Source organism: Erinaceus europaeus, chromosome 1, assembly GCF_950295315.1.
Source record: "Erinaceus europaeus chromosome 1, mEriEur2.1, whole genome shotgun sequence".
Lineage (NCBI taxonomy): Eukaryota > Metazoa > Chordata > Mammalia > Eulipotyphla > Erinaceidae > Erinaceus > Erinaceus europaeus.
The window spans coordinates 32,249,515-32,273,413 of NC_080162.1; the positions used below are offsets into that span (position 1 = coordinate 32,249,515).

General features: G+C 51.9%; 1 protein-coding gene across 1 annotated transcript; it reads right to left on the reverse strand.

The window, feature by feature from the left end:
- Positions 1-38: 38 nt before the first annotated feature.
- COL9A3 (collagen type IX alpha 3 chain) lies at positions 39-22,000 on the reverse strand. The gene is made up of 32 exons (XM_007520313.3): positions 21,869-22,000; positions 21,293-21,361; positions 20,081-20,116; positions 19,480-19,551; positions 18,706-18,759; positions 17,767-17,802; positions 17,518-17,541; positions 17,223-17,276; positions 16,807-16,860; positions 16,425-16,466; positions 15,521-15,577; positions 15,160-15,213; positions 14,626-14,679; positions 14,292-14,345; positions 13,938-13,991; positions 13,380-13,433; positions 12,806-12,859; positions 11,986-12,039; positions 11,836-11,889; positions 11,629-11,673; positions 11,500-11,553; positions 11,369-11,422; positions 10,943-10,996; positions 10,766-10,837; positions 8,514-8,549; positions 7,907-7,951; positions 5,506-5,538; positions 5,142-5,288; positions 4,930-4,984; positions 4,288-4,470; positions 1,822-1,899; positions 39-758 (listed from the first exon to the last, which is right to left on the reverse strand). Exons 1-32 carry the CDS (start codon positions 21,944-21,946, stop codon positions 568-570), a joined length of 2,055 nt encoding a protein of 684 aa, XP_007520375.2. The 5' UTR covers positions 21,947-22,000; the 3' UTR covers positions 39-567.
- Between the last annotated feature and the right edge of the window lie 1,899 nt (positions 22,001-23,899).

Sequence of the window (23,899 nt, forward strand, 5' to 3'; positions counted from 1 at the left end):
AGATAATACCAACAGACTTTAGTGCAATACAAAATTGCCTTCAATAAATACTGTTCACTGGAGATAGTTAAAATTTCATACACAAAGCAGGTAACCAGACTAGACTTTTTTATAGAAGGGAGACTGTATATTAAAATTTTTATTATTTTTTTGGTTACACTGAGGCCAGTCATGAATATGAAAGTATAATATTGGGATTCTATCCTAGTCTTTACACAAATACTATGTAAACAAGTTGCTGAATATTTTTCATCTTCTGAAATTGTACAAAACATTTTATATATACACCCACTCTCCCTCTCAAGTGTTGGGTTTACAATGTTGTCACCTGGGCCTGTGTCTGAGGTATGATGTTACAGATGTCTGGTATGCAGAGACAGAATTCTTTGGAAAGTAGCTCCGTGAAGGATGCTCTGAGGGTCCAGTGTCTAGGAGCTGCCCTCAGCCATGCAGAGGGAAGGGAAGTCTGGGGTCTTCAAGAACTGACCTTGGGGCTGCTCCACCTTGCAGCTACATCCCCCCCTCCCCCCGCATCCTCCAGCATTACGGTCTCACTTCAGTTATGTTTTAGGAGCTTCTAGGTCCTGATTTTTCCCCACCCCCTCCTGCCACAGCTCCCTGGCATGCAGAGGTGTCACAGATGCCAGGGGTCCCTTGAGCACCCATGGTGCCAGGAAGGCCAGGATCTCCAGGGAGGCCAGGCTCACCGTGGGCTCCATCTTGGCCGTCTCTGCTAGCACCAGGCATGCCCTGTGGTCCTAGGAGAAGAACAAAGTGAGTTTAGATATAGTGAAAGGAAAGCCTCTCTGCAGGTGTCTATCTTTCTCTCCTCCTCTTTGTCTTCCCCTCCTCTCTCCATTTCTCTCTGTCCTATCCAACAACGACAACAACAATAATAACTACAACAATAAAACAACAAGGGCAACAAAAGGGAATAAATAAATAAAATATTTTTTAAAAATTATAAAAAAAAAAAAAGGAAAGCCTCAGGAACACTGTGTTAATTATGGGGCCAAGCAATGGTGCACCTGGTTAAGTGCACACATTACAATGTGCAAGGACTTGGGTTCAAGCCCCTGGTCCCCACCTGCAGGTAAAAGCTTCACGAGTGATGAAGAAGTGCCTCAGGGGTCTCTCTGCCCTCTTTCCCTCTGTGTCTCTCCCCTTACTTCTCAATTTTTCTCTGTCTCTATCCAATAATAAATAAAAATAAAAAAGTGGGAGTCAGGTGGTAGCTCAGCGGGTTAAGCGCAGGTGGTGCAAAGCGCAAGGACCGGCGTAAGGATCCCAGTTCGAGCATCTGCCTCCCCACCTGCAGGGGAGTCGCTTCACAGGTGGTGAAGCAGGTCTGCAGGTGTCTTATCTTTCTCTCCCCCTCTCTGTCTTCCCCTCCTCTCTCCATTTTTCTCTGTCCTATCCAACAACAACACTGATAACAACAACAATAATAACTACAACAACAATAAAAACAAGGGCAACGAAAAGGAAATAAATATTAAAAAAATTAAAAGTAAGCTTTTTAAAAAGTATGTTAATTATTTAAGCTTTCCCATATTAAAGTTAGTGACTTAGAATAGCACAATGAATAAAGCAGTGACCTCTCAAGCATGAGGTCTCCAGTTTAATTCCTGGCATTGCATGTACTAGAGTGATATACTGGTTCTTTTTACCTCCCTCTCATAAATAAATAAACAAATATTTAAGAAATAAACAAATATTTAAGAAATAAAGTAAGTCTTAAACTCAAACACCACCCTATGTAAAGTCCTCAAAAGTTAGAACAGGTGCCTTAAGCAAAAGCTAATTAATGAGACCTCTTACCTTGGAGTCCTTGGTCTCCATCAGGACCATCTAGCCCCATGCCAGTTGAGCCTTTGTCTCCTCTGTCTCCCTGGCTTCCTGTCAGGAGGAACCAGACACTCTGAATGAGAAAACCTGACTCAAGTTTAGAGAAAGTCTGCAGCAGCCCCAGCAACCCCACTGCCTCATGTTTGCCTTCTTTCATTTAAATAGATGCCTGCTCATAAGACTTTTTTTTTTTTTTTTTTGGTATTTTTTTGTTGTTGTTTACCAGAGCACTGCTCAGCTCTGGCTTTTGGTGGTGTGGGGGATTGAATTTAGGACTATGGAGCTTTAGACATGAGAGTCTCTGTGCATAACCATTATGCTATATGCCCTCGCCCCTCATAAGGCTTTAATTGACATGAAATAGCACTTAGAATACAGGTGTGGGATGACTGGGGCTTGACAAGGACCCCCTTCTGTGGAGACCCAGCCTCAAAGCAGCCACTTCAATGGCATTTTAGTTTTCTACAAATATGTACTCCTGCTCAACAGTTAAAGTTAAATACCCCTGCTTTCCACTTGATTTGTGACCTACAAATTACCTAAAGGTATTTAAAATGTTCTTGTATGGTTTGACTTCAGTCCTCCACCACTTACTGCCTTTCACCTGATGACCCTTGGTTACTGAGAAGGTGACAGACTGATGAAGGCAAGCTGGTGTGTCATCCTCTGTTTTGTGTGGCATTAGATGCATACACACTACCATGGATTTAAGTTCCTGGTAGTAGATACCATCATACAAAAAGAATCACCACTGTCTGCTGATGTGAAGAACAGCAAAGCTACTTCCTTCTCTTTTTTACTGTCTGGGACGAGCACTCATTTGATAACTGCAGACTGACCTTGAGAACCTAGGGTCTATGACTTTGGGCCCCAGACTGGTTGACTGTAATACAGAATCCCTGCCTTGTATCTCCAGCAGAGACAAGCTCTGAGGTGACAATAGCTTCTCAGGACCTGCAGTACTTCAGGCACCCTGTTGCTTTATTGATGGGCTGAACCAGCAGTGATCTCTGCCCTCATCCAGGGAGCATTTCTGAAGAACAGGCTCCACATCTATGCCCAAGTGCTGGCCTGCATGTTGGTTTTGTCACACTATTTTCTGAGAGCCAACAGAGGAGATGGATTTTTTTTTTTAATGTTATTTTTGAAAGACTCAAAAGACATTCAAATTCCTGCTTGGTTGAAGTCAGCAGTCCCTTCCCTAACATGTGTAGGACTGACATCAAGGCAGGAATCTGTCAGGGAGATAACATGGGCAACTGAGTTTGGGGTGGCAGATTTGCCTTGTGTGGACACGACTTGATCCCTAAGTATCAAGTGAGACACTCCCACTAATTACAGAGTACTTCCACCTGCTATAATATTCAAACAATCTCACAGATGAAGAACTCACAGAATTATGTTTCTTTAAGAAACTTCTTGGGAGTCGGGTGGTAGCACAGCGGGTTAAAGCACAGGTGGCACAAAGTGCAAGGACTGGAGTAAGAATCCCGGTTCGAGACCCCGGCTCCTCACCTGCAGGGGAGTTGCTTCACAGGTGGTGAAGCAGGTCTGCAGGTGTCTGTCTTTCTCTCCCCCTCCCTGTCTTCCCCTCCTCTCTCCATTTCTCTCTGTCCTATCTAACAACGATGACATCAATAATTATAATAACAATGAAAAACAACAAGGTCAACAAAAGGGAAAATAAATAAATACATATATTAAAAAAAGAAACTTTCCCCCCCCTTTTTTTAAAAAACATTTATTCCCTTTTGTTTTGTGCTGTAATTATTGTTGTCATTGTTTTGAAGGAAGCTTCAAAGCTATGGTCTCTATCTCTCTCTCTCCCTCTCTCCACCTCTATCTGAAGAAAAAAGAAAATCAACAACAAAACATCATAGTCCCTGCAGGTTAATGAGGAAGTAACTTGCTGGCTTCAAAGATATGAAGAGCCTGGTACCCCTGAACCTACCTGAGGCAAGGTCCAGAAATAGCCCAACTGTCTACAATCCTTCTTTCCTTCCTTTTTTTTTTAATATGAGAGAGGGAGAGAGAGAGAGAGAGAGAGAAACAGAAAGACCAGAGCACTGCTTAGCTCTGGTTTATGGTGGTGCTGGAGATTGAACCTGGGACCTCAGAGCCTCAGGTAGAAGAGTCTTTTGCATAACCATTATGCTGTCTCCCTAGCCCTCTACAACATTTCTAGATGAGCCATGTAGACAGTAAACCCACAGTGAGGGCAGGGGTACAGAGCAAATCCTGGGCTAGGGTGGGTGGGAGCCAGTGTCTCCATTACAGATATGGTCAAGGCAGAAGGCATACTGACTCATGCCCGGTGACTTTGGGCCCTGATTTTCTCTTTTGTTCCTATTGAGGGCACATCTCTGTGTGGATGTCCATGATGTGGGGGACACCAGGGATTCCACTGTATGGCCGGAAGGTTGTCATGGGGTGTATTACCTCTGGGTCCAGGGTCTCCCAGTTCTCCAGTAGGGCCACGGTATCCAGGTGGCCCTCGAGCTCCAGGGTGACCTATGGAGCCTGGGGGTCCTGGGGGTCCAGGAGGCCCAGCTGGACCAGGCCGGCCAATGGACCCCGGCGCCAAGGGTTTCCTCAGGTGAGCCGCTAACTGTGCAATTTGTTCTTTTGGAAAACAAAGATGCAAACATGTATTGAGGGAGGGTTACCATTTTCTGTAGTGCAGAGCAAGAAATGTCTGTGCTGTTTAAAGGAAATTTCTGTTCATTGCCTGACAATGGCTCTAAGTGTCATAAATGCATGTAGCTTTACAGGACCACCAAAGTGAATCACAGGCCAAGGAGAGGGAGCTCTTTAGGAACTCTGTGAATACAGTGACTAGATGTCTACTCTGTCTACCAGAGCCAAAAGGGCACAGGCATTTGTTTCTTAGAGTACTTCTTGGACATTAGAGTATCTGTTATGGGTCTGGTACAGAGAAGCCAGGAAGAACCCCGGTTACCAGCAGGCAGGGGACCAGCCCATACCTCAACTTGACTAAAAAGTGGTAGAGGGTGAGACCAGGGGTGCAGAGAGGGAACCAAAGGGACAGAAGGAGCCCCTACCTGTGGGACCAGGACTCACCACTGATCATGCCCCCGCACAGCTCCCTGATGTGCTGCTCACTGGCTTCTTTCCCCTGAAATTCACCCATAAACCTGTTAGCATACCAGGGGTCTGCTGGCACCCCTACTATCACCCCTGAAAAGTAACTTGGGTTGTTTAGAACACATGACCTCTAAATCCAGTAAGAGCCAGAAATCAGTATGAGGACCTCAAGAAAGGGAGACACATACCGGAACACCAGGCTTCCCGATGATGCCAGGCACACCAGGCATGCCCTGGAAGCCCATAGGTCCGGGGGGTCCGGGTACACCCTCCACGCCACTGGTGCCATTGGGGCCCTGGATGCCTTTGGGGCCCAGCTCCCCTCGAATGCCGGACTGGAGAGAGAGTTGTAGGGTCAGAGGTAAAGCTGCCTGCACAGGCTCCCTCATGATGACTGGTTTTCCATCTTACTCAACGTCCTAAGCAGTGCAAGCTTTTCTGACCTCCAGGTGCATAGTGCCTGTAGCAGCCTGGGCCCAGAGGGACCTCCCACCCAACCCGGAAAGCCAAAAAGCCCTCAGGTTTGTGGTCAGAATCTTTCTAGGTACTCACCTCTCCTTTGGATCCAACCGGGCCATTGGGACCCTAGAGAAAGAGAAGTCATGTATTTAAACTACTTGGTGGTGTTAATGAGTGGAAATCAGCTCCCAAGGAGCAAATCCTATATTTTAAAAACTTGGAATAAGATAAAAAAAAAAACCTACACAAAACTAGAATATCACCAATGATTACTTCCTCTTATTCTTCCAGGTACAGTCTTAATATTGTTGAATTGTATCATTCTACTAATGCTTTTTAAAAACATTTATATTATCTTTATTTATTGGATAGAGACAGTCAGAAATCAAGGGGGTAGGGGGAGATAGGGAGAGAGAAAGAGAGACACCTGTAGCCCTGCTTTACCACTTGCAAAGCTTTCACCTTGCAGGTGGGGACCAGGGGCTTGAACCTGGGTCCTTGCACATTGTAACATGGGTGCTCAACCAGGTGTGCCACCACCTGGCCCCTGGCCCCCCTACCAATGCTTTTTAAAAAATATTTAATTTGGGAGTCCGGCGGTAGTGCAGCGGGTAAGCGCACGTGTTGCAAAGCGCAAGGACCCTTGGAAGGATCCCGGTTCGAGCCCCCGGCTCCCTACCTGCAGAGGAGTCCCTTCACAGGCGGTGAAGCAGGTCTGCAGGTGTCTGTCTTTCTCTTCCCCTCCTCTCTCCATTTCTCTCTGTCCTACCCAACTACAATAACTACAACAATAAAACAACAAGGGCAACAAAAAGGAATAAATATAAAAAATTAAAAAGAAAAAATATTTAATTTAATGAGAGGAATATGGAGATGGGGGGGGAGAGGGAGAGAGACAGAGACACCAGAGCACTGTTCAGTTCTGGTTTATGGTGGTGCTGGGGATTGAACCTAGAACTTCAGAACCTAGTCATGTGAGGGTTTTTTTTTTTTTTTTTTGTATTACCATTATGCTTTTCCCTAGGCCCTTAGTATTTTTAATTTTTTTTTCTACCAGAGCACTGCTCAGCTCTGGTTTATGGTGTTGTGGGGGATTGAACCTGGGCTTTCAGAGCCTCAGGCCTGAGAGTCTCTTTGCATAATCATTATCCTATCTACTCCAATTTTAATTAGTTTTTTAATGAATGAAAGATACAGAAAGAAAGACACAGAGAGACCAGAGCCCTGCTCAGCTCTGATTTATGGTGGTACTGGGGGTTGAACCTGGGACCTCAAAGCCTCAGGCATTAAAGTCTTTTGCAGAACTATAGTGCTATTTCTCTATCCCTCAATGCTTTTCATTTTACTTTTTTCCTAATATTTTTACTTATTTTTCCTAAACAGTGGCTTTTAGAAGAATTTTGTAACACATCAGCTTTGATTCCATTGTTTATTATAAATCATACCAAGCTGAGTGTCTGCCTTGAATTCTCCCTTCAAGCCCCATCCCAGCTGTGTCCTTAGGAACCTTCTCTGCTGGGTGGAAACAGGGCCCAGCCCCAACCAGACAGAGAAGACCCAGAAGCGTGCCACAGCCCATCTGCATGGCAGCCCAGAACACCACATGCTGCTCAGGCCAATACCCCAACTGCCCATCAAAACCAGAAGGTCTAGCAGACTCCAGAGACTTGGCTCTCTGTGCACACAGCCTGATTGTTCAGGCTTGGAGCTCACACTGCAGGGATTCCCTTCAGATGCTTGGGAGGTGGGGATCTGCTTCCTGCAAAGCCAGAGCCCCATTTGTCAAGGATGTCTTAGAACTGGCCAAAGCAAACACATACACATACATGCAACTGAGATGATCTTGGCAAGAAATAGAAAGGGCTACACTGACTACAGGTTTTTCTGGAGAGTAAGCAGATTCTGGGGCACCCAGGCACAAAGACTCAATTCTAGAACAAGAGACCCCAGCTATAAGGGAGGTGGAAAGTTCTCCCCCCACCGCCCACTCCATGACTTATCCCATCGCCGTCACCCCTAGCAGAAACCTGTAATGGATAGACACTATCAAGAATTACATTTTCAGTGGGGGGTAGATAGCATAATGGTTATGCAAACAGGCTCTCATGCCTGAGGCTCCAAAGTCCCAGGTTCAATCCCCTGCACCACCATAAACTAAAGCTGAGTAGTCCTCTGCTTTAAAAAAAAAAAAAGAAAAAGACTTACGTTATCAATTTGACCTTGAGTTTTAGCTCAAAGGAGGCAGTTTCTTTAGTTAAAACCAAGTGTGACAAATTCACACTGAAAGGGTAACTTTGCACTTGGAGTCACAATGCCAGAGGAGAGAATCCTACAAAAACAGGCCTTCAGAGCTTCCCCCCACAAAAACCACACAACCTTCCCCTGTGGCCCAGGGGGGCAGTTACTACCCCATCAGAGCTTCTCTGCAGAGACTGACCCTCACAGCAGGCCCCAAGATGTGGCTGCTCAGCCACTGTTGTGACAGGTCACTTACCAGTTCTCCTTTGTCCCCAGGAAGACCATCAGAACCTGCAATGCCCTGAAAGCAGACACCCAGGGTTAAATACTGTCACCCCTCAGCTGTCCTAACAAGCAGGAGCCCGTGCAGGGCACCCTTAATGCAGGCCAAGAGGGGACTCTAAGCTGACTTAATCTTTTTATAAAAAATGGCTATTTTGCCAGCAGAACCGTAGTGACTTCAGACTATTCTAGATCCTTGACCATATGAGAAGGGTTTGGTGATGCCAAAGATGGAAGGCAGCCGCACTGGCACAGATCTGCCTACCCTGAGCAGCAAGAGGAGCAGCACACCTCCACAGCCTTCTGTAGATGGTGATAGCCTGGAAGCTAGTCAGACTTAGCCTCCTTTCCAAGGTCACCTCCCAGGACAGCAGGGTCCAGAGGCAGCCAGGAGCAATGGTGGTGGGGCTGGCTGCCCCGTGTATGCTTAAGAAGTGGCTGGGTGCCCAGAGCTGTGGCCACTCTTGAGGCAGCAGCGAGGGTCATTCTCAAAAGTCGGAGGATAGAAATGAGAGGCAGGCTGCTCAGAGCTCTCAGGACAGCTGGGGACGGAGTCTGAGTGCTGATGTGGAGCTGCTCACCTGATCTCCCTTCAGGCCTGCAGCTCCTCCTGGGCCCTGCAGCAGAGAGAAGGCTCTGGGTCAGAGGCACCTCAGGATCCCTGTGCAGCTAACAAGAGCTGGAGCCAGGATGTGCACCCGTACAGGAGTAGACTGAAGCCTCCAAGCCTAGCTCGTGTCCATAATCAGTGCCTGGTCTGTTTCCCAATGGTTTGAGGACCTTCCTATGGAATTGCCTCATTTCCATAAAGTTCCCAAGCACTGTGGTATACCTTTTATTATTATTATTATTATTATTATTATTATTAGCGCACTGCTCAGCTTTGGTTTATGGTGTATTCAGGGGATTGAAACCGGGACCTCTCAAGCATGAAAATTTGGTGTACCAATGATAAAGCTATCTCCCTGGTTCTGAACCTTGGCTTTTAAAAGGAGATTTGTGGGAGTCAGGTGGCAGTGCAGCGGGTTAAGCGCAGGTGGCACAAAGCACAAGGACCTGCATAAGGATCTTGGTTCGAGCCCCCGGCTCCCCACCTGCAGGGGGGTCACTTCACAGTCAGTGAAGCAGGTCTGCAGGTGTCTATCTTTCTCTCTTCCTCTCTGTCTTCCCCTCCCCTCTCCATTTCTCTCTGTCCTATCCAACAACGATGACATAAATAACAACAACAATAAAAAAACAAGGGCAACAAAAGGGAATAAATAAATAAATATTTTTTTAAAAAAAAGATTTGTTTATTCTATTAGCATGAGAGAAAGTTAGAGGACTAGAACATCACTCTGGCACATGTAAATGCCAGAGATGAAACTCAGGATCCCATACTTTTATTTTCCCTTTTTGTTGCCCTTGTTGTTTTATTGTGGTAGTTATTGTTGTTGTTGATGTCGTCGTTGTTGGATAGGACAGAGAGAAATGGAGCGAGGAGGGGAAGACAGAGAGGGGGAGAGAAAGGTAGACACTTGCAGACCTGCTTCACTGCTTGTGAAGCGACTCCCCTGCAGGTGGGGAGCCGGGGGCTCGAACCAGGATCCTTCCCGCTGAGGATCCCATACTTCTAAATCCAACAGTCTAGCCACTGTGTCGCCTCTCAGACTATACACCCCCCCCTTTTTTTTTTTTTTTTTTTTTACTGGAGCACTGATCAGCTCTGGCTTATTGTAGTGTGGAGGACTGAACCTGGGACTCTGAAGCCTCAGGTTCACCATGACTTTTAACTAGGGCCTAAATAGGCAGGAAGGCCCCCTCACATGTGGTGGTGTTGGTAATGGAATTGCCAAAGAGCCAAAAGCTCTTCAAAAATCTCAAAAGCCTGCCCCTTCCTTGTGTGATTAGGGTGTGACATGAGGGACTGTGGAACCTGCTCCCACTCAAGTGTTCCTAAATCCCAAAAATAAAAACTGTCTGCTCAAAAGCACCGGGAGGGCGAGGGAGTGTGCGCCTCCCTAGAGGAGAGGATAGGCAGGGCAGGCAGACAAGGAAGGGGAGATATTGGGGTCGGGTGGTGGTGCACCTGGCTGAGCGCACATGTTACAACGCACAAGGACCCAGGTTCGAGCCCCCAGTCCCCACCTGCAGGAGGAAAGCTTTGCGAGTGGTGAAGCAGTACTGTAGGTGTCTCTCTGTTTCTCTCCCTATCTCCCCTCCCTCAATTTCTGACTATTTCTATTAACAAATAAATAAAGAATTTTTAAAAAATAAGTTCTCAATATTTAAAAAAAAATAAAAGGAAAAGGAGATTTCTTAATGGCCCCACCCCACAGAGAGGCCTAGAGTTACTGGCATGTCCTCTGCCCCACTGTCCTGCCTGGAGGCAAATATAAAGAAGGAAGGGGTCTCTGTGGCTCCTGGTTCTCTGTCTGTGACCATCGGGGACCCAGCATCTGAGGAGAACCTGATCCCTGCTTCACGAGAGTCAGGAGAGCTAAAGAAGCACACGAGGCTCCCTAGGGACCTGGTGTAAAATGGCTGGGGACAGGTGCTGGTGATCCAGGTCTGCTGGTCACCCACCAACCACCCATCTAGGTTCCTCTGTGCCCTGACCACTACAGGGCACAGATGGAGACCCCCAGAGTGAACCTACTGGTTGTCACAAGACCATTGGGAAAGTCACCAGCAACTAGAAGTAACTGTCGTTGAGTGATGAGTGTCATAGCTATTTAAAACAACATAATCCTGTGCAAGTAAAGCTTCAGTGGAATCTCCACAGGTACAGGAGGCTCTCTCTGGGAGGCCCCAGTGGTATGCTCTGTCTGGGGGAGAGGAAAGAGACACTTACTCGCTCACCAATGCCACCTCTGAGGCCCTGGGGGCCTGGCAGGCCAGGGTCACCTATGTTGCCTTTCTGGCCCTGCAAATGAAGTCCAGAACATTAGCAGCTTAGAGGGAGCCCAGAGCACATCTCTCCCACCCTGCTGCCCCTACCCCAGGGATCCAGGCTCCAAATCTCACCCACCTGGAAACCTCGGGTGCCAGGGGCCCCAGGAGGACCTTGTGGGCCCAGAGCCCCCTGAAAGATGAAAGGAGCGAGTAAGTTGAGCTGCCTCCCCAAGGGTTGATGACAGAGGCAGGGGCTGACAGGGGCCACTGGGGGGGGGGGGTATCACCTAGGTCAGATGCGCCCTTGAACCTCCTATATTTACCAGACTTGGTGCCCAGTGTCAATACCCACAGTCTCCCAGAGACAGTGGCTGTTGCTTTCACTATCTGGGTCTGTAGGAGTGATAATAGGATTGGGGAGCTTCTATCTCAGCTTCTGGGGACAAGACTGCCCTGGCTTGGCCTGGTGAGGTGGCTTTGTCTTCTCCAGGGTGGGACAGTGGCTACAGTGGAGCAGCCTAATGGCACTAAATTAAGCCTGCCTAGGTGGTGCCCCACTCACCACAGAGCCCCTGTGACCAGCCTCTCCACGCTCTCCAGGAACACCAACATCTCCCTGTGTACAGAAGGAAAAGAAGTGTCAGTGGGCTCTTCCATCTCAAGAGGAGGTGGTGGAGGGGACAGAATACTCACAGGGATACCAGGCTCTCCAGAAGGGCCAGCCTCACCCAGCTCTCCAGCTTTACCCTGTACAGGAAGGGGGAGCCCTGAGTGTCCCTGTCCTTCTGTTCAGGACCCTCCCCAGAGAGAAAAAACACCTACCAGTTCCCCCTTCTCGCCCTTGGCCCCTGCACGTCCAGGCATCCCCTGCAGGCCAGAGGTCAGGGGTCAGTGCTGCCAAGTCTGCAAGGCAGCAGAGTACCTCAAGGGGGAGAGGAGCTTTGGCAGCCTTGATTAAAAGACCCTCTTCTGCAGAAGTGGAGCCCTCACTCAAGGACCCACAGAGAAACTTGGAAGCCCACGACTCACCGGTAGGCCATTGGGGCCTTTCTCTCCAGGGGCGCCACCTAGTCCAGCCTCTCCCTGTGGAAGATTAGGGAGGAAAGAGGGTGCTGAGGCCCAGAAACTGGGCTCCTCACAGACCCCTCTTTACTTGCAGGCCCACAATCCCACACTAACCTTCTCCCCGTCAAGTCCTGGCACACCATCTCGACCGTCCTTGCCTGGCATGCCCTGAGGACAAGGGACAGTCTATCATCCTCTTGGCCACCTCCCTGGAAAGCTTCTTCCCCCTTCCCTGATTCTCCTGGGCCAGTGGGCCCTGGACTGCCCTGTAGGAATCTGTGGTTTCATGTAGTCTCCTGTGCTGGAGGCAGGGGCCCATGGAGATACCTGCCAGAGCCAGGCACCACCTTCACTCTTGACCAGTGGCATGGCACCCATGCCAGGGGAATTTTCTTTTGTTCTATTTTACAGATGGGGAAACAGACTTGGGAGCGAATTCAGGTCCAGGCCTGCCTAACCCTGTGCTTTTGACTGATTTGGCACCAAGGACACAACCAGGCTCTGGCAAGTGGCCCAACTCCCAGGCTACCCTGCAGAGGGGCTCCCAGGTGCCCAGCAAGAGTGGAAGTCTGGGGAGAGGGGTAGGTACAGAGAAGGGGGTACAGGGCAGGTGCCCCAAAGTGCAACAAGCTCAAACCAGGATGCTCTACCCCACTTAGTCCAGGAGGAATAGAGCTTGAACTTGCAGTCCTGTGTCAATAGAAAAGTCTAAAAACTTGGGGAGGGAGAGGAAAGGGCTTGCTGCTTAATATTTCCAGATGGTGAGAGTGAGGCCACATGCCTTTGAAGCCCTCCATGAGTGGCCCAGGCTTGGGGAAGGATTCTCAGGAAAACAGTTGCAGTCTTGGCCAAAGGCAATACTGTCTCCGGCAGATTTGACTTGCTGATATCAGTGAGGACACTAAAGTCGCCCACTGTGGCAGCACTAACTCACCGGCTCTCCACCTGGCCCGGTCACTCCTGGGACTCCTTTGGGACCAGCTTTGCCCTAGAAGACAAGTGGTTATAACAGTTGGGGCATGAGAGATGCTTCTTAAAGCCTGTTTCCTTCCTTTAAGGTCCAGTGGGAGGCACCCTGAGGCCACCCTGCTGGACTGCCAGCCTCTGGGCAAAGGCCAGTTTGGGGACAGCTGCTTCAGCTCACTCATGACATGCTTATCTGTCTCTCTGCTATGCTTGCAGTGTTCATCTGGCCAAGAGACATGTTTTCTGTCACCATTGGGGACGACAGCTTAGGGCAAAGCCAGCATAGCTACCCAGGACTGGGAATATGTGGGTGTCAATAGCTGAATTCCCACTTGGGAGTCAGAGGCCTTCCAGCCATGGGTGTCACCAGACACTGGGGAGTTAAAATGGGGGCTCCTGGGATGTGCAGGTGCAAAGTGGGAGACCTCCCTGGGGCACAGAGTGTTGGACTTCACCCTCATTTCCATGTCCCCAGCATGTGTGCATCACCCCCACCCCTCAAGATCAGGCTCTTCTGCCACAGGCGGTGTTCTGTCACTTACAATGTCCCCCTTGGGGCCACGGAAGCCCTCTGGGCCTCGTTCGCCTCTGTCACCCTGAAATGACAAGGGGGTGGGGCAGTAACAGGAACAGGGTTAACAGAACAGGAAGAGGGGAGCCAGACTGAGGTACAATGACCAGATGAGTCTGGAAGTGAAAGGAGAAGGTAGGACTGGGGGTCCAGAAGCCAGAGATGCCGACCAAAGTCTGCCTGGCAGCCAGAACAGACAAGGACGCACCTCTTCCCCAAAGGATAGGCACCTCTGGCAAGCTCCACCCTTCCCACACCCTTCCCACATCCTAGTCAACAGGTACCTATCCATCTGCACCCATTCCCCTAGCTGTGCCATGTTGGCCCCATACATACTCACAAGCAAGCACCTGCCCTGGTTGGGGTGTGCCTGCACTTGCCCTTCCCCTATGTGCCTGAGAGTTCCTGCTTAGGATGCCTACACCTGTGTCCCCCGCCCCAGGTGTGCCCAGTGGGTGGCTCAGCCCCCAGTAGGGCCAGTATATCTGCAAGAGGAAGAAAGGAGAAGGGGACTTAGATACACACATACCGCTTTCCCGGGTGTTCCTGGGATCCCAGGGGGCCCTCGGAACCCGATGGGGCCCTGTGAAGGAGAGAGGGAGTCTAGGACCTCTATTCTAAAGCCAGTTAGAATTCTCCTAGGGCCTGGCTTTATCTGGAAAGGCCCATCTGGGATGCCCCCAATCAGTCCCCTCTTCCAGTGAGCTCCCCAGTGTCCCCAAGTGACACCCTCTCTAGTATTTGTCAGGGTGATCCTTCCTGCTCCCCATTTGCCACTCGCACCCCCTTGGGCCCAAGTTACAAAAGCCCCCATAGACCCATAGACTCCTTGTCAAGGTCACATGATTCATCTACAGGGGCAGGTGGCAGAGGGCAGATTTACCCGGTCTCCAGGGGGCCCCAGTGGGCCTGGTAGTCCTCGTGGCCCCCGAGGGCCCTGTGGGGAGAGAACTGGAGATGTAGAACCTGGGTAGTGGTCTCAGACAGCCCTGCACCCAGCCCAACACTTATAGTTCCTGTTGCTCTCCCCAAAAACCCCTGGCCTCAGAGAAGGTCCCTGGAGACCATATCCTGGCTCAGTAGCCTGGCAGGGCCAACACTCCTCCTCCCCAACCCCCAGTTTTCATGGTAAATGGCAGTAGCCATGTCTTCACAATCTTGAACTGTACAAAGGGGTCCTATCTGAGGGGTGCCCCCCACAACCTCTCCTGCCTCACCTGCAGCCCCACAGTGCCTGGGATGCCGGGGGGGCCTGGGGGGCCAGGATTACCCTGTAAAGGAAGTAGAGAAAGCAGTGCTGAGCAGGGGTTAGCCCAGTAACTCCCTATGTTCATAAGAGACCTATTGACTCTATTCAGGGGATATATATCCCACCTGGCAGCTGAGCTTCCAAAGCTGGGGCATCCGCCCTCCTTTGCTTTAGCACCCGGATGCCTCCTCCTACCTGGCTGTGTTCTCTGTGAGCTGTTCCCCATGTTAGAGGGCACCCCAGCACCCACAGCCCATAGATAAAGATGGACAGATGGTCTCTGAGCAGTGGCCATAGCAGGGGGGCAGGAACTGGGCTCAGATCAGGGCACCTTCACAGAAGGCCAGGTGGTGGTCTGTCTGCCTCCCATCTGCCCACCCTGATCCACATTAAGAGGCACCCTCAATGCACTTGGTCACCCTTTTTATGCACCCAGAGTCCCGGCTGCCCCACCCCAAGTGGCCCACCCTCCTGTTGACCCCCACATCATCCCTGGTGTCACCTTTTCACCATCCTTGCCAACTTCTCCTTGCTCGCCTTTGTAGCCAGTGGGTCCCTGAAAGTCAACAGTTCAATGAGTCACAGTCCCATCCCCTATGCCATGGCAAGGAAACCAAGGCTGGGCCAGAGAAGGTAGTTGCTGGCTTTCTCTGAAGACCATTCAATGTGGGCAGGCCATGCCTGAGCCCCAGAGTCACTAGTGGTAAGGGAGAGACTTACTAGTGGTAAGGCCCCCTCCTCCCTGTGACATCCTGGAGCCACGGCTGGACTTCCTGGAACCCCACCTTCCCCAGGATCTCAGTCTAGGTGGGCACCCAGAGGGAGGTGTGCTTGGTCCCAGTCACCTTCAATCACCCATTTACCTTGAACCCTGGCATTCCTGGGGGCCCAGGGGGTCCTGGTGGGCAAATGGCAGGGCACTGTTGGAGAACAGAGTGGTCAGACCCTTCCCAAACCAACAGGGACCCAACTGACAGCTCTGAACAGGAACCCAGGGGTCTTGGGACAGGCCACTCTTCACAGGTTGGTGCAAGGGACTTTGACCATGGGCCAAGGGTCAACACTGGGTGCTGCTTTGCAAAGGGGTCTCAATACTCGTCGAATTTGGGCTGGAGTTCTTGGCGCACACGTATGCTAAAGGATGAGCCTGTATAACCCTAGCACAGACTGATGGCTCATGCCTGAGGATCAGGGATTCCAGGTCATTCAGCAGCTGATCTGACACAGAATTGGCACATCAACCTCTACGCCAGCCTCCTAAGACCCAGTCTGATGCAGCCCCTGGCAGGTAGCACTGAAGTGCAGGGCAGGCCAGACTGCAAATCTTCCTCCAAGGCAGAAGTGCTCCCCCCAACCCACCCCCAGCCCAGGGAGACATCAGGACTTAGCACCAAGGGCTGCACAGGACAGAGATGTGGCAGTTGTCCCCTTCTTTGTACATGAAAACAAAGCTCAAAGACTGAGATAAAAGGGAGGCCCAGACCTCCCCATCCAGAACCTTCTGCACTGGAGAACCCTGTCTGCACCACCCACACCACTTGTGGCTGAAAACACAGGAACTTGATAGTCACAGAGGGGCCAGGGTGCTTAATTTAGATCCACACTGGTGTGTGTGGCTTCTGGAGTCCAGTGTCTGGCCCCACAAGTGACAGAGGTAGGAGTCTAGGACAGAGCTTTCCATAAGGTCTCCAGGGTGTATATAGGACCAGGCCCTCTCCCACCAGGCAGGACGCCCAACCTCCTTCACAAATAGTTGCAAGTTCCCACCTGAAGGTCAGCAGCACCTTCTGGGAGGACTCCTGGGTGACCCTGGAACAGAGATAGCTGAATTTGACACAGCCCACCCTCTCCCAGCCCTTCTGCCACCTGCCACCCACGTAGCCCCACCCTTCCTTTGCCAATTGACCAATGTGAGGCACTGCTGGCCCATCTTTGGGACACATGACAATGACAGCAACACCTCTCTTTGTGGGTGTGTGTGTGTGTGTGTGTGTGTGTGTGTGTGTTCTAGGTCCAAGTTCTGTCCCCCAAGCCAGCTGACCAATCTGTCTCTGGGGATGGAGCAGGGTGGGGGTGGGGCTTGCAATGGAGGGCCCACCAAGCAGACATTATGCAGATATTCTGGGGCTTTCCTTCATCAAGTACTTACAGGGGGGCCAGGAGGTCCTGGGGGCCCAGGAAGGCCTGGGAGTCCAGAGGGTCCCTGTGTGGGGTTAAGGGAGAGTGTGTATGTGACTTAGATGGAGCAGGACTAGTCCCCCCCCACACCTGAGGTGAGATGACCAGCGATCCCAGGCTGGGGGACCTCTTCCCAGTACTATCCACTGTCCGCAGCCTTGTACAGGTGTCCATCCCTGTGTCCTGAAACCCCATCTCATCTGTCCCTAGACCACCAGCCAGGGCTTCCACCAAGGTTACCAAGAAAGGACAGGACTGGGAGGTGGAGGAGAAGAAGGTGAAGTGGAGGAAGAGAGGAGGGGAGAAACCCCTGTGGTTGGAGTCACAGTGTCCCAGCAGGCAGGGCACTAGATCTGGGCAGTGGGGGAACAGTCTGGAGCTACTTACTGGGGGTCCTCGGAGGCCTAGTCCACCAGGGAGACCACTTACTCCTGCCTCTCCCTGCAGGGGTGAAGAAGGGGAGAAAGGAATCTGTACCAAAGGAGCTTATGGGGGCCCCTGGGGAGTCCAGACCCTGCCCCTGCCCTCTCAGAAGAGACAGGGATTGTGGGGGCAGCGGATCAGATTACTGCCCCTTCCCAAAAGCTTTGCCCCCAGGCCTGGTTTGGTCCAGCTAGGCTGGCTCCGGAGGTAGCAGGAATGTGGGGGATGGGGGCAGGCCAAAAAAGTTGTCGGTACTCACCGGGGGTCCTGGGAGACCTTTGCCCTGCAAAGTCAAGCATGGGGTCAGGATTGGCTGGGGTCTGCCCACCACTCTGTCCCCTAAACTCACCAGGCTGGGGGGATCCCAGGAAGGGTGCATCTGGTGCAGAGGGGCCCTACCCGGAAAGGACACTGTCCAGGCAGCACCAGGTACTGACCATTCCAGGAACCAGCCCCCAGCAAGCCTCAGGCTTCTGAGGACACCTCACCAGGGAAGAGACATACTCACCCCCAGTCCAGGTGGCCCTGGGGGTCCCAGACTTCCCTGTGAAGGAAAATAGGTATCAGAATGGGCAAGGTTGACAACATTGTTGAGGAAAAGTAGGGCCAGCTGGGAGAGCAGGAAGTCTGGCCCTTGGGTGCACTACCCTGAGCCAGATAGATACCCAGGCCTGACTCCTCCAGGAAGCCCACTGCCATGACCTCAGGGTTCAGATGTCACAGATGGAAGCCCTGAGCACCCTAGAACCCCACAAGCTTGGCATCCATATTGCCTTGAACCCAGCCTCTAGGATGTGGAGGCTGCTCCACCCATGTCCCCCCAGTGGGGCTTCCCCCCACTGGCTCCATACCTCCTATGCACCCCACACCTCCCAATATGCCTCACACCTTCATGCTTCACACTGCCACACATCTCACACCCACCCTGCTGGTTGTAGTCAATGCTACTCCACATAGCTGTGTTCCCAAAGACAGGGCTGTGTTGCAGTACCCCCTTTCCTGCCCCCTGTCCTGTCACTTCTCCAAAGGGGGCAAGAGAGGGGGCTTGAGGCAACTGAAGGGGTGTTTATGGGATGCTGGTCAGACTCAGGGGGGCGGACTGGGAATTTCAGGGCCCCTCAGGTGGGCATGGAAAGAGAGGTTTCCCCAGGGCTGGCCCCCAGGGGTGTTTGGAGAGAAGCACAAGAGGCTGGTCACCCTAGCCATATCAGTCTCTGAATGTCAGGACAAGTGTGACCAGATTGCATGAAACAGGAGGGATACCACAGGGTGGCTACTCACCATCCTGGATCCCCTCCTCTCACCATGAGAGTTCAGTCAGCCCCCAGCCAACCCCCAGCCAGCCATGGCAGCTGCCCCCAGAGGCCAGGTCTTGGATGGGAAGGGAGTGTTGAAACAGGTTACCCCTCATGGAACTTAGCTCTTGTGACAAGGTATGGGCACTTACCCGTTCTCCAGGGGCGCCCTTGGGTCCAGGGGGTCCATCCCTCCCAGTCAGCCCCTACGGAGGAGGCAGAAGATGGAGTATGAGGGGGTCATGGGGAAGGATATGTCTCCTAAGAGGAAAAACAGCTACTGGTCTTCCCGAAGTAAATGAATCCTGAGAGGCTGAGGAAGCCTTCAGTCTATAACTTCCTCCTGTCTGTCCAGGGTGTAGTCAGAGGCTGGGAGGAGGGGGGCTGTGGGGATAGCTAGTGGGAGCCATCAGATAGGGAATTCATTCTCAGGCCCTATCCAGTGCTCACAAAGCCCCAGGGCCCCAGGGCCAGACCTTGAGTCCAGGTGACTGGCGTGGCCCATGCTGATCAGTGCTGCTGGCTCAGAGCACTGGATAATGGGCTTTTGTCTGGAATAAGCAAAAGCTGGCAGGACTTTCACTTCTGCTATGGGCTGGCTCTGTCTTCTGAGGGTCTGGGATGAGGGCCAAGAGACCCCTGCTGAGGGATGCTGGGGACTCTCTGGGGCAGGTTTCCTGCTTCAGTGGGCACAGCTGGACAACAGCAATTAAACCTGACTCTTGGGTTCTGGTATAGACCTCTCTAGGGCAAGGAGGGGAATGGGGGACTCATGGGAGAGTGTGGGGGGAAGCAACTCTCAGCAGGAGGGGAGTGGAGGGTTCAGGAGGGAAGCAGGAACTTAGGAGGGAGAGAGGAGTAAGAGGGTCTGGGGAGGGAAAGGGAAGGGTAGGGAATGGGGGTTTCTGGAAAGCTAGTATACTCACATCCACACCAGGGAGTCCAGGCAGTCCAGCTTCTCCAGGTTTCCCTGGCTTCCCTGGGGCTCCTTTTGTTCCCTATGCAGGGCAAGGGAATTGCCAAGGAAAAAAGTTTCCAGCGTGACCCCTAAAGTCCAAGATGGCCCCATCCACCAGGCCCAGCCCCTCCTCCCCCAGCCGTGCTGCTGACCCAGCTCTACCTGGCCTGTCCAGCCCAACTCAGCTCCCCCTCACTCAGCTCCCCCTTGCTCAGTCACATTTGCAGAACTTCCACCTGGTTCATTCATCCTTCCCAGCTAAGAGTGGTGGTTCCCCTCTGTAAGGCCCCCCATGACCCCCAAAGCCTTCAATTCCCAGCCTGATGAGGCAGAGAGCAGGACCCAGGTCTGAAAGAGCTCCCTTGAGGGGACTGTGCTGGTGAGATCCTCCCCTGGTTGGCTAGGCACTGACCCAAAGAATCAACAGCCAGCACCCCCCCCACCACCACCACCTCTCCCACCTCTTCCTGCAATCCTCCAAGGCCTCCCCAGCGTGGCAGATGGAAGGGTGTCAATGACTTCTCTGTTCTATGCCTTCCCCTCCCCAAACCTCAGCCACAGATACTCACTGGGGGTCCAGGCAGACCTGGAGGGCCAACTTCTCCCTGCAGAGGGGAGACATCCATAAGTGTGACCAAGTGTCCCCTGAAAGCACCAGTCCAGGGGAGCAGAGCTGGGGCCCAGGAGACAAGAGGAGAGCCTCTCACCCCTTCCTAAGCTGGCACAGAGCTGGCAGTCTGAGGTGGACTGATGGCTCAGGCCTGCAGATTCCATGCAGCCTCTGGAGACCACTTTAAGAGCCCAGATGGAATCTCCCCTCACCCTCCAAATGACGGGAACTGACATGAACATGTCCAGGCCCCCACCTTATTTGAAAAGCTTCTGGAAGCTGACTGAGGGTGCCATGAGACCTCCTGTCTCTATCTAGTTTGAGGCAACAGAGACCCCTCTCCCACGCCAACACACACATATAGAGAACCAGGAAAGCACCCCAGTCTCTTCACCCCCATAACAAGTACTCAGGCCTGGCAGGAGGGGGAGTGGGTTGGGGAGACTGAGACCTCAAGTTGGCTCCCTGAGTCATCTGGGTCCAGACTCCTTCACGGCCACTATGAACAATAGCTCTTTAGAGGGGCCATGGCCACTGAGGGTGGGGGGGGTGGGGGGGTCTCCTGTCCATTATCAGGATTCACTCTCAGAAAGAACCGGGCAGGACCTTGGGGCCTCAGAGAGAGGTGAAGGGCTGGTTTTATGGGGTCTTCTTTAATACAACCCCCCACCCATCCTACCTCTAGAACTGTACTCTAGAGGAGCCTGTGAAAGTCTTTCATGGATGGTAAAGGGGTCACCCCTAGGAGAGTAGGCCAAAGGAGTTCAGCTGTCTCTCCAAACTGCTTGGTCTGTGGTACTCATGGAGAGTGCCATTCTGGGTCAAAGCACCTCCAAGTCTGATTCTAGGACCTCAGCAATCTCTAATAATACCCAGAGGACAGGTCCTGCCCCCTTCCCCCAAGACAAGAGTAGAGGTCCTCAAGTGATCCAGACCCACACTTCCAGCCTGGAGACCCATGCAGTCCTTGTGGGATGTGCCCCAAGTCTGAATAAGGACTGTCTGTCCCGCTTCATGTGCCCTAAGGGGTACTGGCACCCTATCACCTCAGCCTTGGAAAGTGGGATGTAAGTTTTCTCCCAATTGGGCTTGGGGGCTCAGGAAGGTTGAGGTAAGAGATGGAATCCCACAAGGCACCCCCTCACCCCCAACTTCCACATCCTGAACTCACATCGATGCCGTCCTTTCCGGGCTTCCCAGGAGGCCCTTGGGGACCAGGGGGGCCTCGAGGTCCCACTTTCTGCAAAGGAGAAATGTCGTTAGGGAGTTGCTACCTCTACCCCTGGGAATCCTCTCTTTCTAGGTCAAGAACAGCTATGAGAACTGTCAAGAGGCCGCCACTCCAACGGTCTCAGAGACCCCAAGTCGGGCAGGATTTTGCCTGAGGCCAGGAGCAGCGGGGAACAAAGGCGACATTGTGCGTCCCCGGCGGCGACGCTGTCTGGGCCAGCGGGGGCGCCTCTAGGGTGCATCCCCAGGTGTCCTGGCGTCCGTGGGCTATTGGCGCGCCGCTGCCTTCGCGAGCCCCAGAGGAGGAAAGAGTTTTCTGGGACGACAAAGATACGTCCACTGTCCCCATACGCGCGCGCGTTCGCGCGCGCGGGGGTGGTGTCTCCGGACTGGGGATGCGGGAGATTGGGGGGCCCAGGCAGAGGCTAGGGAGCTTCTGTGCCCCGCTCTTGCAGTTCCAACTCCGAGCCCCGGCCCCCAGCCCCGCGTTCACGCAGCGCCCCCCCTGCCCCCTCACCTGAGCGTTGGTCCGGGGGGCGCCCAGGAGCGGCCAGAGCAGCAGTAGCAGCAGGAGCGGCGTGGGGGGCCCGGCCATGGCTACGGCGCTCTGAGCCGAGGCCCGGTGGCTGGGCGAGGCTGGACCCGCGCGGGGGCGGGAGCCAGTCTCCGCCCCCGCCGCACAAGCCCCCCATTCAGCCGGCCCACCTGGAGCACCGCCCTACCCCCACCCCGCGGCCCGGGTGAAGGGTAATAAAAAAGCCCAATGGCTTTTGGGGGGCCGGCCTCTGAGTTAAAATTATCCTGGGACTGGTGAGCTGCACACACACCCCCACACACACACCACACACACACCTTTGAGCGGAAAAGAAAGAGCTCTTTTCTCCCCCGGGCCCTGAACCAGGCTATAGAGAAGGATCCACAGTGAAGGGAGCCTTTCCAGAGATGCCTGTCCTGGAAATGGACGTGGACATCACACACCCCCTCCCTGGGGTCCTGGCAGAGACCCAAACTGTCCGAGACCGAGTAATGGGGGAACCTCTATAACAGCCCTGTGTCCTGCTAGCTGGAAATATCTCCCACTGCCAGAGCCCGACTTTATACTTAAAATTTTTAATTAGAGTATTGCACCAAAGCAAAGCTCTCTAGGGAAGGAGAACATGGAGGGATGGAGAGGGGAGCTTTGGGGTTCTGGTGCAGGATGGTGGAAAAGGACCAAGTTGGAGGTGAGAGTACTTTACAGACTCTTATCACAGGGCGGTGAGAAACTGTACCTATGTATCAGCAGCTGTACTGTAAATCATTAGTCTCCCAATAAAATAATAAAAGAAGAAAATTCAATAGAAAGGAAGAGAGAACCAGAGCAGCACTCTGACACATATGATACTAGGGATAGAACTCACGACCTCATGCTTGTAGGTCAAATGCTCTACCCACTGTGCCACCTTGTGGACCATATTGCCACGAGGACTATTTTTAAAAATTAAATTAATTTATTTTTATTGCCACCAGGGTTATTGCTGGGGCTTGGCTATTGCTGCACTAGGAGTCTACCACTCCCGGTGGCCATTTTTCCTATTTTTTAAAATACTTTTTATTAGATAGGACAGATAGAAATTGAGAGGGTAAGGCTGAGGAGACGAATAATGTTTATGCAAAAGACTTTCATGCCTTATCTACAAAAGGGAGACCCCCAAATCTTCATCTGTACTATTCCAGCCTTTAGGTTCATGATTAGTCAATAATTTGTTTGGCTTTATATGTTAACTCTCTTTTCAGCCACCAGGTTCCACATGCTAACATGATGCCAGCTGGACTTCCCTGGGCAGATGACCCCACCAATGTGTCCTGGAGCTCCGATTCCTCAGAGCCCCACCCCACTAGGGAAAGAGAGAGACAGGCTGGGAGTATGGATCGACCAGTCAACACCCATGTTCAGCAGGGAAGCAATTACAGAAGCCAGACCTTTCACCTTCTGCATCCCATAATGACCCTGGGTCCATAGTCCCAGAGGGATAACGAAAGCTATCTGGGGAGGGGATAGGATATGGAGTTCTGGTGGTGGGAATTGTGTGGAGTTGTACCCCTCTTATTCTGTGATTTTTGTCAGTGTTTTTCTTTTTTTTTTTTTTTGCCTCCAGGATTATTGCCGGGGCTCAGTACCTGCACCATGAATCCACTGCTCCTGGAAGCTTTTTTTTTTTTTTTTACCTTTTGTTACCCTGGTTGTTTTTAACATTGTTGTGGTCATTATTATCATTGTTATTGATGTCATCATTGTTGGATAGGACAGAGAGAAATGGTGAGAGGAGGGGAAGACAGAGAGGGAGAGAAAGATAGACACCTGCAGACCTGCAGATCTGCTTCACCACTTGTGAAGCAACTCCCCTGCAGGTGGGGAGCCGGGAGCTGGAATCAGGATCCTTATGTCAGTCCTTGCGCTTTGCACCGAAGAGTTTTGTGCTTAACCCCCTTTGCAGGTCACCAGCGGTCTTTCTCTCCACCTCTACCTTCCCCTCCTCTCTCCATTTCTCTCTGTCCTATCCAACAA

Coding starts and splice junctions, on each gene's coding strand:
- COL9A3 (XM_007520313.3), bottom strand. CDS start 21,946: ATGGCCGGGCCCCCCACGCCGCTCCTGCTGCTACTGCTGCTCTGGCCG. Junction 13,434..13,937: donor CAGGAACACCCGGGAAAGCG/GTATGTGTGTAT, acceptor TTGTCATTTCAG/GGTGACAGAGGCGAACGAGG. Junction 11,674..11,835: donor AAGGCCCCAATGGCCTACCG/GTGAGTCGTGGG, acceptor TCTGGCCTGCAG/GGGATGCCTGGACGTGCAGG.